General features: G+C 41.9%; 1 protein-coding gene across 3 annotated transcripts in view; it reads right to left on the bottom strand.

Moving 5' to 3' along the window:
- Positions 1–4222: 4222 nt before the first annotated feature.
- The window catches only part of GPBP1 (GC-rich promoter binding protein 1), a 39576-nt gene continuing 27004 nt past the window's right edge, over positions 4223–16794 (bottom strand). For all 3 annotated transcript variants that reach the window (XM_063422897.1, XM_063422898.1, XM_063422899.1), the window contains 5 exons: positions 16586–16726; positions 15985–16149; positions 12122–12306; positions 6255–6357; positions 4223–5151 (listed from right to left, as the gene is read on the bottom strand). In XM_063422897.1, the coding sequence (XP_063278967.1) occupies positions 4993–5151; positions 6255–6357; positions 12122–12306; positions 15985–16149; positions 16586–16726 (753 nt within the window). In that variant the 3' untranslated portion in view covers positions 4223–4992. The remainder of the gene's footprint in view (positions 5152–6254; positions 6358–12121; positions 12307–15984; positions 16150–16585; positions 16727–16794) is intronic.

The following is a 16794-nucleotide window of genomic DNA, read 5'->3' as shown; positions in this document are numbered from 1 at the left end:
CAGTTCTACAATGTCCCCTTGTATTACACTCAAATTCTAAGAGAACACATCTATGCCACACAGTGTGTGCACATGTATGCTAAGCAACTCAAAGCTCTGTTTTTCCCCTATCCATGATGCAGTCACTTAAGCCACACAGGATGTTCCTCGCCTTGCTAAAAATGGTTCTACTTCAGCAGTCTTCAGCAGAAAGCAACAGGAGATGGAATACACAAGGATTACAATAACAGAGCCCCCATACTTGAGGCTATCACATGAAAGGAATAAGGAAGTCACAATACTACAGCCACCACGCTGGAGTAAGCAGGATCAGAGCTGCAAATCATCTCCTGTACTGGCTACACCAAGTAGCTGACTGGAGGAAAAGCTGCACCACCTTCCCTGATCCAGCTGTGCTAACACTAAGGCAGCACTGGGTACTCTGTGGGTTCAGAGCCAGCCAAGAGCCCTGTGTTGGTACCTAATGCACAGCTCTGTTTCAGAACCTATAGCCTCACAAGATCACAACTCAGGACAGCACACCACCAGTCTGGTAAATCAGTAAAATGGAATAGCTCAGGCCACCAGGCTGGTTCAAGTTCTCTAGCATGTGGAATTTCCTGCAACAGTTCTCAAATCTGACACTTCTGGCAGAATGAGCTTGTTTCCCTTTGCTTCCCAAGCTGAAATTCAATAGTGCCTTGCGTAGTACTCACAGAAATAGTTCTCTCCCCGCATCTCCTAAGGGGAACTCAAGTTCTCCCATATTGACCCAAGTTCCATCAGTCTGTTAGGCAGATGCCTGTCTGGACATCAGCAATCATCAGTTACCAAAATACTCTTTCACGTCAAAGCTGTATCTGTCATCTGCATAGGAGACAAAACCAAATGAGCACTTATCCTGCAGGTATGGAATGCCATTTCTCTTCAAAAATCATGCTAGAGCCAGTACAATAAATAGCTGCATACTAAGAATATCCAGGAAGAATGGAGTCTACATAGTAACCTTACTGTCAGGTAGCTTTTCAGAAATTTAAGGAATGCATGCTGGTATAGGAAAGAGACCTGTGAGACCTCCCACATCCATTAGATGATCTGATCTGCACAAGGGACTGCAATGGAAGCAGACTGTGGTGGACACTCAACTCAGTAACAGAGCACTAAACTCTTACTGATCCACAGTTGAAGGAATGAGTTTTTCTTTAGTCTGAAGATCTATCCCAGATGGCAACCCAGTAAGAGACAGACCTCAGAATTTGCTTACACATGTCTTAAAGGAAATGTAAACCTCCTAAGACAGAAGAGTTTTTGTCACTGCCCTGTGCCCCATCCAGAGCCAGACTGCTTTGCAAATCGCTGCCACAGCTGGTTTAGCAAATGCACTTCCAGGTACCTGTGATGAAGGCTGCAGAGATCCAGGCTACAAAACAAATCTCATTCAGTTTGCAGAAAACCCACTGATGACCAAGAACAATAATGAGGAAATATGACCAGCTAGTCAGCACATTTATTATCCTAATGAGCTAAGAACCCTTGGTGCTCAAGTGCAATAATCCTTAATAAGATCAAAAGTTCCCTGCAGCTGAGCAAATTGCCTCAGCTGCTGCCTAGCAGCAAACAGATAATGGGAAAAAAAAGGCATCATTGACTAAACTCTCCTTCCAGTTTCTAGCAGCCAGCAGTTTAAATGTATTTATTGAAAAAGACATTATTTTAAAAAGAAACACTAAAGTTGAGGTCCTCATCTCAAATCAAGCTGATGTTTTCCCCTCACAGGCAACTGCATAGGGGAATGAAAATTAATTTCCTTCACATTTGGTAACATTTCTCAAAGACAGGGATGACCATTAAAATCTTCTTCAGACTCTTGATTTGGTCCAGTATGAATCAGTGAACAACTTTACTGCAGTTTTAACATTCTTTTCAAGGATAACCAGCTTCTCTTACGCCTCAAGAGAGAGAAAGGCCCCGTACACGTCAGTGAGGGAGGCCTCTGGTCATTCTGGATGAGGTAAAGGATCCCCAGCTCCCCACCATAAAGTCAGGCACCCTCCGTGCCAGCAGCAGGCAGAGAATACTTTCTCCATCAACAGCAGATCATAAAAATCAGAGTGACTGATCACTCCTCTTTGCTTCTGAGGAGGGTTGGAACAGAGAACCAGGAACACATAGTTCTCTCCCAATGAAGCCAGGAAGATGAAGAGAAATGGTAGTGACTTCAAATCATGTCTGCATGCAGCCACCTGTGATCACCACCACTGAAGTCAAGCTCTGTCAGCCCAGCAATGACAAATTGTCTCCAAAGCTTACTAGTGCCACTAAGGAAATGGGAAAGCTTAGTCACCAGCTTCTCAGTCCTTAAGGAACATGCCTGCTCAAGCAGAAAAACAAAAGAGGACTTATTCTGGAAATGGATCATGGTTTACATATGAGAGAACAAAAAGGTCAGTGCACTACTTGAATTGCCCTGGGAAAGGAACAAAGTCAAAAATGGATTAAGATACATTGTTAAATACCAGAGAATCAGATTTCATTCTTCTCTACATCATCAAGCACTGAAAAAAAGGGGGAACCATACAATAAAATGCTTTCATACATTTTATGGAAGTATACTACAAAAATCAAAGATTCTTTTGAGTGGTATTTCCCAGGAAAATAAAAACCTAAAAGACTTCCTACAGTAAGTGACTAAGACTTTCTTAAAGTGACACAGAAGATGACAGATACTCTACTCAGCTTTGTCATAAGTAAATATAACATAAGGGAATCCAGTTCCTCAGTAGAAATGCTGTGAAGGGCAAACAGAACTAACAGAGCAGGCCGATAACCATTTAAGCCAGGTGCCACACAGACCTCTGAGGGGTCTCTGAACTGGCAGAACCGACCACTGTACAGGACCAGAAATTAATCCACAAGTACCTGCAGACACAAGAGGAGAAACCACACACAGAAAAGTTGCAAAGGCTGTAAAAGTACAAAAAATACTCACTGTACAAAGCAAAACCACTGCCCAGTTCCTGCAACCTTCTTTGCCTGCAGTTCATTATAATCAGGGCTTCCGTTACCAGTTTCAGGATATAAACTAGCAAAAAAAGAAGTACCAAATATGACTAGTACTTCTGCTTCCTCTAAAGAGAATTTTCCCAATTGCAATTTGTAAATTTCCAGTCTATACAATTTTAATACAGCTCTTCTATAATTATATTAACTTTTCAGAGACTTAATTACTGAGGTGACACAGATTACTAAACTAAATAAAGAAGGGAGGAAAGCCTACCCCCACTTTGAGAAACGCCACGGCAAAACCATTTTTCACTTAATATTAAAATAGTGGATCCACACATCACTATATAATTAGGATAGCCAGAAGATCCTGTTGATAATATGTCAAAACCAAAAACAACAAACTACAAACAAGCTATACCCGTGTGTCAACGTCAGTAAAAAAAATTCAGGAGAGGGAAAGGAAAAAGGTGTATAAGGCATGCAGGTAAGAAAAACATCATTACAGAAATGGCAGTTTTCTTTTTGGAAAAGAAAGATTTTTATCCTCTTAAATTGAGATTAGAAATGGAGTATTTCAATACACCATGCTAAAATTAACTGTACCAACATTTGCAAGCCTCTTCTAATACAAAAACTGACGTTTTGAAAAGAAATATGTATTTAAATTAACATTAAATAAAAAAGAGAAACATACTAACTTTGGCCCAAAATTGATGCCACCTTATAAAAAAGTATTTTCCTAAAGAAATACAGTTATAATCTCAATTTTATAAATATTCTTGCTTTCAAGTTCTAACCAGCAAATAATTTACTATAAGAAGTAATAGAATTCAGAAACATCTTAATGGGGAAGTGTCTATATATATACATATATATGCTATATTATAAACATATGACATCCCCGATAGCAGTTGTGCTTATGAATTAATGCTACACAGCTTGTACAACTGTGGAAAAATATTTAAACAACTAAAATAAACGAAATAAAATTATAAATAATACAATACTGGGTTTTAAATGTGAGAGCATAAAGAAAAAGTATCACACAGAGTAAGCAAAACAGGTGGTTGTCGCACACATACACTTCTGCTGCTATAAAAGCAAGATCTGGTGATGAAAGTATTTTTACCTTGTTCTGAGATGCACAACTGCATTGCTGCCAGAGCACATGTAATATAAATGCAAACAAACTTAGCAGTTTTAAAAACAATACCCATGATGCTATGCACTGAGACAATACTCTGTAAATCAGTTTATTTCCCATGTAGTGGACAAATCCAGTCACTGTAATGATTGTTCTGCATGTTGAATAGTGAAATCAAACTGCTTATTTTCCCACAAGTCACTGTAAGAATAAGGGTCTTGCTATACCTCTTAAAGCTTTCAATTTTAAAAGTTAATTCTAGAAATTTGGAACTGTAACATCATGGTCTTTTGCCATTAATAACAACAACAACAACACAAGTGGCTAAAGAGCAGTTATTTGTAGAACAATTTGACAGCCCAATTAAGGAAAAGAGTTTTAGTGCACTTTGCTCATTTTAGCCAACATGCTACATTGCCCTTTTTGTGTACGAAGTGGACTCCTTGATTTCTACTGTAAGAAAGAAATGACTTGGCAAGCAAAACACTGTGTCAAGCTGCCCTTTTTTTTTCCTTTGACATGTTAAGACAGAAGCTTTGCAAGACATGAAACAATTCTTTGCTTTTATTATTAAGTGAGAAAGTCTGATTTGTAACATTGTCACATTGCTAGTCAGAAACGCTTCAATGATCGAAGTAAATCTGGGTGAACCCAAGGCCTCATTCTACAACATTCATCTACAGAGAAATTACAGTGAGTTTCAACACACCCAACAAAACATTCCTTGCATCCTTCAGAGGTAAGTCCCATCATTCTTCCTGTAGTGGGCATGGTACTAAATAAATTACAATTTTTGTTTTTGGACAAAATATCCCCAAATCTTCACGAGAACAAACGGGCCTCTATAGGTGTTACAGAAGTCTTCACACATCATCATCATCTGATGTATCACTGCTGCTCGTCTCAGAATCGTCATTCTCCAGAGCAGGTTTGAAAATGCTGTTTTTCCAGGGGCTAAATTTAAAATTACAGATGAGGCCATTTTTCAAAATGCCGTTTTTCCGAAGGCCATTTTTTTGTAACTGAAATGTGAAAATATGACACATTTAGAGAAAGAAAGTGCCAAACACAACAATCTGTTGCAATTCCACACCCTTTGCATTTTCACCACTGGGCTACGCTGGATCCACAGCTTTTCACATGCACACAGAAAGGAAAACTCCCCTGCAAGCCTTCACTTCTGGCCAGCCAGCTGTATCCTGGTGTCTCTAGTTGTGCTGAACTCCTGCAGTCAGTGAGAATTCACCCTGTTCTCACCCACATCTTGCCCCAAAGGTCCCTCCTCCCAAATGGTTTCTCCCTGCAATCCAATCCCCTTTCCCACAGTGCTGCAAACATCTGTGCTAAGAAGGGCAAGGGGCAATAGGGAAGGGGCTCAGAAGAGATGCTGCAGAGAGGAACGGGTATCTCAGCAATTGGAAAGTCAATGACTGAAAAGAAAGGAAATGGCTGATTCCGCAAAAAAGAATTATTGCATTTTCAATATCATGCAGAAGGTATGCACTAAGACAGCACTTGAAAGTTTAATATTCTAAATGCTCTACTCAGTATGCGTGTGGCTATGACACGCATAGACATGGAAATACCAAATGTTCAGATTTAGCACCATACACTAGTCTCCTTCCTGACTCTTTCTCACTAACTCCACCAGGTTTACGCAACACTTCTAATTTAAAAAAAATAAAAAAGAAAAATCAAGTCCAGATTGCCTTTTTATACTTTGTTACTAGTAAATTAAATGTCTCTCAATTCCCAAAAAAGAAAATGCAGCTCTCAGAGTAGCAAGGAAACTGCATAAAAACCTTGAAAGAAGACTCTCTTTCCTTAGGCTAAGCTGAGGAGCTTGAAAGCCTATGCAATTCTACCATCAACAATACTGAAACTACTGAAACAATACTGAGAAGTACGCCCTACCCTTCCCTTGATACTTTGTGAATAGGCCTAAGCTACAGTCAGCATTGGTATCCTATTTTTTTAAGCACATGTACTTCCAAAAGCACAGTATTGAAATGGTGGTGGAACAGCAAGGTCCCTAATGATCAAAATTACTGCATATCCTCCTCAAAGGTAGGCATCTAGAGTAACCAACTACAGGTTTATAACGGAAAATTAACTTAAGTCTTACCTGTTCACTAATGACTTGGAACTCCCTCATCTCATCCTCAGTTAGAGGAGCACATGTTTCATCATTTTCAGTGTCTTCCTGCCAGCCCATCTCCTTTAACAACCTTTAAATTAAGAAGGACAACATTAAGGGATTTGCTACACACACACAGACATTTCAAGCTCTGCCTACATACATGTCTAAAGACCTGAAATAAATGCATTGATTAATCAGCCTGTATTTTTTAAACAAACTCTTACGTAAGTGTGAGTTCAAATCTAGTAAAAGGTGTGTAAAGCACAGAAGCTGAGTTCTCAAGTCCCTCAAAGATGACCTATTCTACCACTATTTGTGGCAAAAACTCTACCTTCTATTCTAAGGCAAGTGATCTGTGTCAGATAGAACAGTAAGAATGTCTTCTCTTAACATAACTTATAACTGTTAGTGAAGCAGAACTGTACTCCCCTAAGAACAATATGAAGAGACAAAGACACTGAGGGACTCTGCACGTTTTCCTGAATAACGAAGCAGAGCAAAGTACAGGGAATATTGGTGGTGTCCCTCGATGGAAACCAGTTCAGGGCGCAATAGCCTCACGTGATTTCTTTTTTATACCACATGCTAATGTCAAGAGCTGTTTCAAGCTTCTTCACAATTGAGTCTCAGCCAACAGCACATGCTGGTATTTCAGCTCAAACAGCTAGAAGTGAATTTGGGGATAACGGGAAGAAATGAGGAGAAGAAAGACTCCTCTCATAACTAAGCTTGAGATATATAAAGATGCAATAATCAGCATGTTTTGGCTAGTTCCAAAAGAAGGATGGCATTATCTGAGCAGGAAGAAATTGGTTTTATGTTTGAAGATACTGTGAAAACAGGGGTTATCTGAGGGTGAAGACACAGTGACATTTAACAATTAAGTTATTAAGTTTGCTTACTGCAAAGTTTTTGCCAAAAGGATTAGCGCCTTCTTCAGGCAAACCAGGTATCTTCTGACCTTAAACATTAAAACAGACTAAAGCTATTTCACACAAAATAAAGACGTTTCTAAAATGTACGCCAGAGCTGACACTTCAGATCTAAAACAGTGAATATATTAAAATAGGGACATAAGACATACTCACAGCTGATACCATATACCAGGCACTTCACTTAAGCAGACATCAGCAAAAAATGCCCTTCTACACAACCCTCCCCACAAAGAACTCTGTATCCCAGTACAGTGGACGTGCACTGGGCAAATTGGCAGATAACCAAAGACACCAATGACTATTTTTAGAACCATAACAAAAGCTTGTAATTGTAGAAGGAGAAAAGCACTATCCTTAACAAAAAAGTCAGCAGGACAATAACAGAAATGGAAATTGTATCCCCTGTTGCATTTAGACCAAATTGGAAAGCATAACAGGCAGGAACAATCAAATCATCAGGACATGTCAAAATATACACAAGTCATCCAAAACACTAAGAGAATACATTGTACAGAAAAATACAATGCCAAATGAATTTTGATGATGGTTGAGTTTAAAAGTTTTACTGCAAGCAAGCTCAGACATTAACACTGCATTCAGTGAAGTAAATCGTTACAGAGCTGCTGTTAATGCAAGTAAAATTTAGGATAATGATTAACTAACTTTGATTAATGATTAACTAAACTGACACCATTCTAGAATGGTTAGAAGTGTGAACAACATAAAGAATATTACTTTAGATTAGCAAACTTGATGCCAACAGGATTCCTGCATGTTGGAAACTTCCCCAGCAGGAAGGAAGCCCTTTTGTACCAAATGTGCCTACAATGTTACTAGGTATGCAAAAGTAACCTGGGAGCTAAGGTGGTGACCCAAAGTATTATTTACCACAAAAAGGCTAACCATAATACCTGTGCACATGCATGCTGAACTCACAGCCTAAGGGCTAGAGCAGTGTGGACACACAGCCTTTCTGGGATACCACAAGAGGAAGGTATTTGCTCAGAAATCCTATTTGAAGCAATTTGAATTGAAAAACTGAGATAGATTTGACTCCCATCTTCCAGTCAAAAAATCATGCGCCTCTAGTGGCCAAAGGTTTCACAGACTCCCAGAATATCCTGAGTTGCAAGAGATCCACAAGGAATGTGGCATCCAACTCCTAGCCCTGCACAATCCCAAGAATCACATCCTGTGACTGAGAACGCTGCCAAACACCTCTTGAACTTTGTCAGGCTTAGTCCCTTAGTTATGATCACTACCCTCGGAATCCTGTTCCAGTGCCCAACTATCCTCTGGATGAAGAACATTCTCTCTTTCTTAAAGTCACAGATTTTCTCCCTGCAATAGCAAGCAGCATTTTTGTAGTGTCCATGTGTGCTGGTTTTGCATTGATTGACATTTAGTGAGGACAGAAAAGCCACCCATAAAATTATTTTTCCCAAGAGGAGCTGCTAAGAATCTCCTCCGTGCCGGACAAAACTAATCAGTGACTAGTTTTGAATACTAACACCTAGTTAAACCACTAGGAAGCTGAACACGCCTCTGTGAATAGACATATTAAAAATCAAACAAACCCCAGAAGATCTCTCTTTTCTCCAGCCTGGGAACAGGTGACCAGGGGCAGGCCTGGCCCCCTTTATGTGGCCAGGCTGGGTCAGGCAGGCCCTGCCGAGGGCCAGGCCCTTCCTGGGGAGCTCCCAGGCCCTGTCCAGGCCGGTTCATCCTCCAGCAGCTGTTCCCATCCTGCTGCCGGTTCCCCTCCAGCAGCTGTTCCCACCCTGCTGCCGGTTCCCCTCCAGCAGCTGTTCCCATCCTGCTGCCGGTTCCCCTCCAGCAGCTGTTCCCATCCTGCTGCAGGGCCTGTTCCCCTCCAGCAGCTGTTCCCATCCTGCTGCCGGGCCGGTTCATCCTCCAGCAGCTGCTCCCATCCTGCTGCCGGGCCGGTTCATCCTCCAGCAGCTGTTCCCATCCTGCTGCCGGGCCGGTTCATCCTCCAGCAGCTGTTCCCATCCTGCTGCCGGGCCGGTTCATCCTCCAGCAGCTGTTCCCATCCTGCTGCCGGTTCCCCTCCAGCAGCTGTTCCCATCCTGCTGCAGGGCCTGTTCCCCTCCAGCAGCTGTTCCCATCCCGCCCCCGGGCCGGTTCCCCTCCAGCAGCTGTTCCCATCCCACCGCCGGGCCGGTTCCCCTCCAGCAGCTGTTCCCATCCTGCTGCCGGTTCCCCTCCAGCAGCTGTTCCCATCCTGCTGCCGGTTCCCCTCCAGCAGCTGTTCCCATCCTGCTGCCGGTTCCCCTCCAGCAGCTGTTCCCATCCTGCTGCCGGTTCCCCTCCAGCAGCTGTTCCCATCCTGCTGCCGGGCCTGTTCCCATCCAGCAGCTGTTCCCATCCTGCTGCCGGGCCTGTTCCCATCCAGCAGCTGTTCCCATCCTGGCCCCAGGCCGGTTCCCCTCCAGCAGCTGTTCCCATCCTGCTGCCGGTTCATCCTCCAGCAGCTGTTCCCATCCTGCTGCAGGGCCTGTTCCCCTCCAGCAGCTGTTCCCATCCTGCCCCCAGGCCGGTTCCCCTCCAGCAGCTGTTCCCATCCCGCCCCCAGGCTAGACCAGGCCCTGCCTCTGCTGCAGCGCTGGCCGGGCCGAGCCCTGAGATCCTGGCACAGCTCCCAGCGTGGTCTGGAATCCATCCTTGTCACTGCTTTGGCTACCACTGACCATCTTGACCATCTACAGGCCCTGGGCAAGATACTAACTCTTTCTCTGCACAGATGAAACTTGCAGGACATTGATTCTCTCTCAAGTGAGAGAAAAGGACAGAGTGAAGATCCGTAGAGAAACAACATGAAGGCATCACAGTCACTGAAGGACGAGTCAAGTTCCAGATGGGAGGATATTGAGAAGATGCCTTAATCTTAGGCTGAAATTCTTTTGCAAGGCCATGGTGATGGACTTCATACACTACAATATCCCTTTAATTCATGGAAACATTATGGGGAGATGGAGTGCTCAAATTGCAGACATGAGCAAAGGCATTCGTGTCGAAGCAAGTAAATTTTGAAGTAGCTGTGGTCTCACAAGAAGCTCGAACAGATAAAGATGTAAGAGCCATGAAAGGCCCTCTGTCCCCAGGAAAGAAGAAGACCTCTGTTCCCAGAGATGAAGATGATCTCAGAGACAGATGAAGAGAACCTTTGCTTTCGAACAGCTCATCCTTAAAACAGTACCCCATGAGTTTGATGTGGCCTATGAATGCAACTGTGAGAAGGCTGCATGAGAGGGAGGGACTTCACGAATGCAGATTCCTGGGTGGCTGGTATTCATGAGAATTGAAGCCATGAGAAAACTGTTTGCTTGTGGAGAAGTCTCCATGACAAAGCAAAAGAGACTTCTCCACAAGCATGAAAGACTATTTCAGAAGTGGTAAACTGACCTAAGTCCAAGGTTTTGTCTCTATCTTGTCAGTGAGAAAGAAAAGAAAGTTGTGGGGGAGGAAAAGTGTTCTGAAGATTTTATTTTAATCCTTACTAAATTTTTTCTTTTATTTTGGTAATAAAGCTTTCTTCATACTCTTTAAAGTTTGAGCCTGCTTTGCTCTTCTCCTAATCCTATCTCACAGCAGAAAAAAAGTAATTCTAGTGGGGGCTCAACCCACCACATTATTTGGTGCATTAGTCAGGAAACAAAAAAGTGGTGAACCAAAACCACTACACTAAACTGGTGTTTCTGCCCAGTTTGAACCCGAAACCTGCTCACCAAGTTAATATCTGCCAAGTTGCAGTACCCCATTAGGACAGCAGCAGTTGATTTAGAGGTATTCCTTAGTTCCTTAAAGGACAGTCAGTGTCATCATTCTGGATGGGTGGTCTACAATTGGACTCCAACAATGATATCTGCTTCTTTTGTTCACTCTTTAATCCTTATCCAGAGGCCCTTAACCATGCCATCACTATCTGCAAGCTCCACATATTTCACCCCCTCCATTAGATGCAATGCCACTGCCTCACCCTTCCTGCCATCTGCGCCTTCTGAGGAGCCTCCACAACACTCCAGTGACAGAACTCATCCCACACGGTGTCACTTATGGATGTTCCTACTCCAAGACTAGACCAAGGCTTTCTGTTTCCAAAGCCAATGGTGGGGAAAAAGGAACAGAGCAGGGTGCTTTGTATTCTTCATACTCACGAGGAGTAAGAGGAAATGCAATTTCTTCTACAGGCACTACAAAATGAAGAGTTGTCTAGTCCAATGTATAGATTCTACCACCATCAAAAAAAAAAAAAAAATCTATCACTGCAATTCTGCAGTTGCCAGAAACTATTAGAATCTGACAGAGCTCATGACTAGCTGATTTCCAGACTGGGTTGTGATTTTCCAGCAACATCATTCTCATGTCTACCAACTGTTACTGTAGCTGCCTCACTGGAAAAACAGAATTGTTTCAATCCTTTTTGTGAAATTACTTTCTCACCTTCAAGTGGACTATCCTGTGATATCACTAACAGTGTGAACAAGTCAGCTGCAAAAATAATTAACTATTTTAATAATGATGAAAAGCTCACTGGAGTTTTATATAAGATGGAGCATTTAAAATATTACTAATACAAACAGCAATTACACACATTGTTCCTCCCAGACACCTAGACCAAAATCAGAAGGATGAAGTCATTACGTAATTTGCTATATTCCTTGTTAAGAAATAAACTTTCTTTACTAAAAATTGGTGACAAGTCAATACACAAGCATAAGAAACAAAGTATATCTCATGTTAAATTAGTACATGTCTAAAAGATACATTTGACATTATTCAAGAAACATTTTATGTGTTCCCAGTTTTCAGATTCTGATTTCTGAACTAGTAAGAACCTATGAACATCCTCAGTTACCATGAAGGAACACTCTTTATGTTACATAAAGTACATACCTATGCTCTGCCTCAAGTGAGCTTGAAAGAACATTTGCCTGAGGGAAAGCTGAAGACTGAATGATCTGCTGAGGTGTAATTGAAGCATTGCCATTCTCTTGCAGAATCTCATTTTCAAAGTTTCGGTTTATATCTCTCTCACGATGAGGACTGTTGCTGTTATGCAAGCTGAAGGACTCATCATCCTAAATACAAAAATAATTTTACATTACAAAACGTAAAAATGAATTCCATCCACGAGTAAATACCCAGAAGTGCTGCAATTTAATGGTTCTGTTTAGCTTAAATTAAGTTTAAACGGAGAGACTCTGTACTTCACGGGTAATTCTCTTCACCCTTCTGGCATCTGCAGTACCTGCATACTACAGAATTCCTAAGATATGCTACTGATTAAGTAATGCAGAAGGCAACTCACATGCTTTTTCCCCAATTTTTTTTCTGCAAAGCTTCACACATTTTAAAATTCAAACATACTTCAGCTGTCCTTCATACTTACAGAAATAACAGGCTGTTGAATTTTTAACAGCCTCTTAATTTTTGTTCCTAATTAAATATCAGAACTGTATGTGTCAGGAGAAGTCTGAAAGTATATGAATTCTCAAGTTTACTTAGTCTAAGGGACAGGTCACAACACTCATATCTCAAATAGCAATTTTTCTGCCATGAATTCAGAAAGACTGCATACTGCTCTTTAAATTCAGACAAGTTCACTTACACACATGCACTCAACCCCAACTTCTCAGGCAGTTGTGAATAGCAACTGTAATTTACTAGCCATGAACTACAAATCAGGAAGAAAATTTATTCAGAAAGTAGACTGTTCAGGTTCACTCAAAGATTAGGTTTTTAGCCTATAAACATGAGGTATTTCTTTCTATTCTACTCATTCCTATTTATGAATGAGCCAAATAGCCTCAGAAGTCTTAGCAACTGTAAAAACAAAGAAGAGTACAATGATTATCTAGTACACACCTTTTCAACAACAAAATCCCTAAACTGGGCATATAATAGCATTACCCCATAGCAGGAGGAAATCATGCAATCTTCTGCACCTGCAAGAAATCATACTTCAGAGCTCAGGATCTGAAGTATGATTTCTTCCCACTCACATGTTGTCTGCTTTCAGAAATTTTTAGAATAGCCAGCAAGATAATGTTAAGAACTCATATCCTAGTAAACATACATTCAGCTGTTACATTATATGCCTGAAGAGATGTCACATAATACAAATGAAAATTTAATAATTTATTAAGAAATTCTAATACATAGGGAAAAACAGCTTCTTCCAAGTGTGATTTAGCTGCTGAGTACAATTTGCCTCATTTTTTCATAATTCTGAATCTCTAGATCCTAAGATCTTTCTAATCTTGCATCAAAACCTTTGTGTATTTCCTGAACACATGAACAAAGCTATCCCCAATATCCATCTCAGGGCACTCAGTTACAGAACACCTCATGAAAGAGACGTTTTAAGCTCACACATACAGCTAAGTTATACAGTTCCATTACAGCAAATTGCATTTTGCCTGAAATAGGATCAGGGTCAGAAAAGTCAATCTCACTTTCATGAGCAATGTATGTTGGCACTGTTTCCTCTTTAATATCTCGGAAGCCTAATATCTCTTCCTCAAAATCACTTGTTTCTCTGGCTGGTTTGTAATTTATGGGATTTTTTGTTTTAAAAAGACATTTTAAACCACTAATTTACAGCAAATAGGCTTGCAATCAGCTCGTTCTCAATAAAAAGATTCTTATCTTCACTTGGACTATGTGTTATAACTTGTTGGTGGCTGATAGAGTTTGACACAAATATTCTCTGGCAACAATCAAGCACTGCATAAGTCAGTGCAGACTGAAAGAAACCTGATGCATATTATACACACCCATTATAGGTCTTCAAGTCCTCAATTAGTAAAAAACAGTGGTTTATGCATATATTGAGCTATTGGTCCTATGATTAGACCAAGAACAGAGAACTTCTGGCTACCTAAACACTAATTAGAAAGGAAATGGTTTGAGAAGCAGAACCAACTTTTCTGTTTTGTAGACTAACTAGCAGCCATGGTATGAAACACTGCCCTCCACAAGTCTGTTGGGGCCAGGTGGGATTCACACAAGAATGCAGAAGGCGCTGGCAGTTCACTGAGCCACCATCATCGACCAGCAGTCCTCCATTACCAGAGGGGTGCCAGGCAACTGGAGGTTGGAAAATGTGAAATCTATTTGCAAAAAGGGTTGGAAGGAGATTCCAGGGAACTATAGGTCTGTCCGACTGGCCATGGTATCAGGGAAGGTCATAGGGCAGATCACTGGGAGTGCCAGCACACAGCACACGCAGGACAACCAGGGGATAAGGCCCAGCCAGCACAGGTTTGGGAAAGACAGGTCCTGCTTGGCCAGCCTGATCTCTCTCTATGATCAGGTGATCTGCTTAGTGGATGAAGGGAAGGTTATGGATGCTTTCTGCTTGAACTTCAATAAAGCCTTTCTTTGACACAGTTTTCCAGAGAATTCTCCTGCAGAAGCTGACAGCCCATGGTTTGGACAGGTGCACTCTTCACTGGGTAAAAGCAGCCTGGATGGCTGAGCCCAGAGGGTGGTGGTGAGTGGCGTTACCTTCACCTGGAAGCCAGTCATGGGTGGGGTTTCCCTGGGCTCACATTGTATTGAGGGTACGTCTGTTTAATATCTTTATCAATGACCTGGATCAAGGGCACTCTCAGTCCATTTGCAGGCAAAATCAGTTTGGGTGGGAATGCTGATGTGCTGGAGGGCAGGCAGGCTCTGCAGAGGGATCTGCACAGGCTGGACCATGGCTGAGGCCAATGGGGTGAGGTTCAACAAGGCCCAGTGCCAGGTCCTGCCCTTGGCTCACAACAGCCCCAGGCAGGGCCACAGGCTGGGGCAGAGGGGCTGGAAAGGACCTGGGGGTGCTGTGCCAGCAGCTGGACATGAGGCAGCAGTGCCCAGGGGGCCAAGAAGGCCAAGGGCATCCTGGCCTGGATCAGCAGTGGTGTGGCCAGCAGGGCCAGGGCAGGGATTGTCCCCTGTGCTGGCACTGGTGAGGCCACAGCTCGAGTGCTGTGTGCAGGGCTGGGCCCTCAGTGCAGGACAGACCCTGAGGGGCTGCAGTGAGTCCAGAGAAGGGCAGGGCAGTGGGGAAGGGTCTGCAGCACCAGGGCTGGGAGCAGCAGCTGAGGGAGCTGGGGGTGTTCACCCTGGAGAAAAGGAGGCTCAGGGGAGACCTTATCACTCTCTACAACTGCCTGAAAGGAGGCTGCAACCAGGTCGGGGCTGGCCAACTCTGTGATAGGACACAAGAAATGGCCTCAAGTTGTGTCAGGGAAGATTCAGGTTACGCACCAGGAAGACTTTCTTCACAGGAAGGGTAGTCAAGCACTGGAATGGGCTACCCAGGGAAGTGGCTAAGTCATCATCCCTGGAGGTATTTAAAATACATGTAGATGTGACACTTGAATACATTGTTTACTTGCATACCTGACAGTACTGAGCTAAGGGTTGGACTTGATGATCTCTAAGGTCTTTTCCAATATAAATTCATCTATGATTAGGTTAGTTTACTAAACCTAATTTATCCTTTTTATTGCTGCTAAAGACACACAGGCACCTATGTCATGAACATGCACTAACAGATGCTGCAGAAAGACAAAAAAAACCACTTCTATAAATTACACTGGAGGAAGAGTAGTACTTGGAACAATGTTTTTAGATTCATCAAAAGGTGATTCCTTTCCTTCATTTAGAGATCCAAGACCATTACTTAGCAGCTGTTTACAGCAAAATAAAAAGTTTATAGTTTGTCTGAAACCTACTGGATCTACAGTAAATATGGGCAAAATTACCTTCTCTTGCCCATGATGATTCTCATCTTCATGTTCTTCTTTCACTCTATCTCTTTTCAATGCTTTCAAAAATTCACTCTTCTTATCAGTCCGCATTCTTGTCAGTTTTATTAAACGAGGCTGACCAGATTTGTCAACAGGGGATGAAGAATTTGATCGATTACACTAGTGCAGGAAGTCAGAAAAAGAAAGAATGTTAGAAGTGTTTTCATTTAGAAAAAGTTTAATTAAAGACACAGTTATCTGTTGTTTCAAGTTTCACATATATTCACAGTCAAAAGCAAAGGGAAGATCTGTATTTTGGTATATACAGTGTATAGATATAAAACCAGAGATGAAGGTTTATGGAGCACTACTAACAAACAGTAGGCCTTCTGAAATATGTAATACCTTTAGCAGTTTTGAAGTCTAAATGTATCAAGCTGTTCTTCCTAATGTGGGTTTTTATTCCAAATCAAACCTACAAAGGAAACTGTGCCTTCCATTTGTCTTGCACAGTAAGTTCCAAAAAAACATAATAAAATTCTGCATAAAATTTACTGACCATCCTCACTTAAACAAATTAAATGTTTTATAGATTTAACTACGACCATTGCTTTACCTCTTTAACTGAATTTTGTGCTACAGCAAATGCCTTGACAGTTGATTTGAAAGGACTGAAAGTGCCAACACCATATGCAGATTCATGAGGAAACGCATTCCCAAGTTTATTTTCTTTTGCTTGGCTTTTCCACTGTGTGGGCTAGACAGAAATATAAACAGAGATGTAAAGAGTCATTAACTACAAAAGGATTATTTTCAAGAATCTTC

Source organism: Prinia subflava, chromosome Z (genome assembly GCF_021018805.1).
Source record: "Prinia subflava isolate CZ2003 ecotype Zambia chromosome Z, Cam_Psub_1.2, whole genome shotgun sequence".
Classification (NCBI taxonomy): domain Eukaryota; kingdom Metazoa; phylum Chordata; class Aves; order Passeriformes; family Cisticolidae; genus Prinia; species Prinia subflava.
Note: the sequence above shows the minus strand (reverse complement) of the source record. Positions and strands in the feature narration are given on the sequence as shown.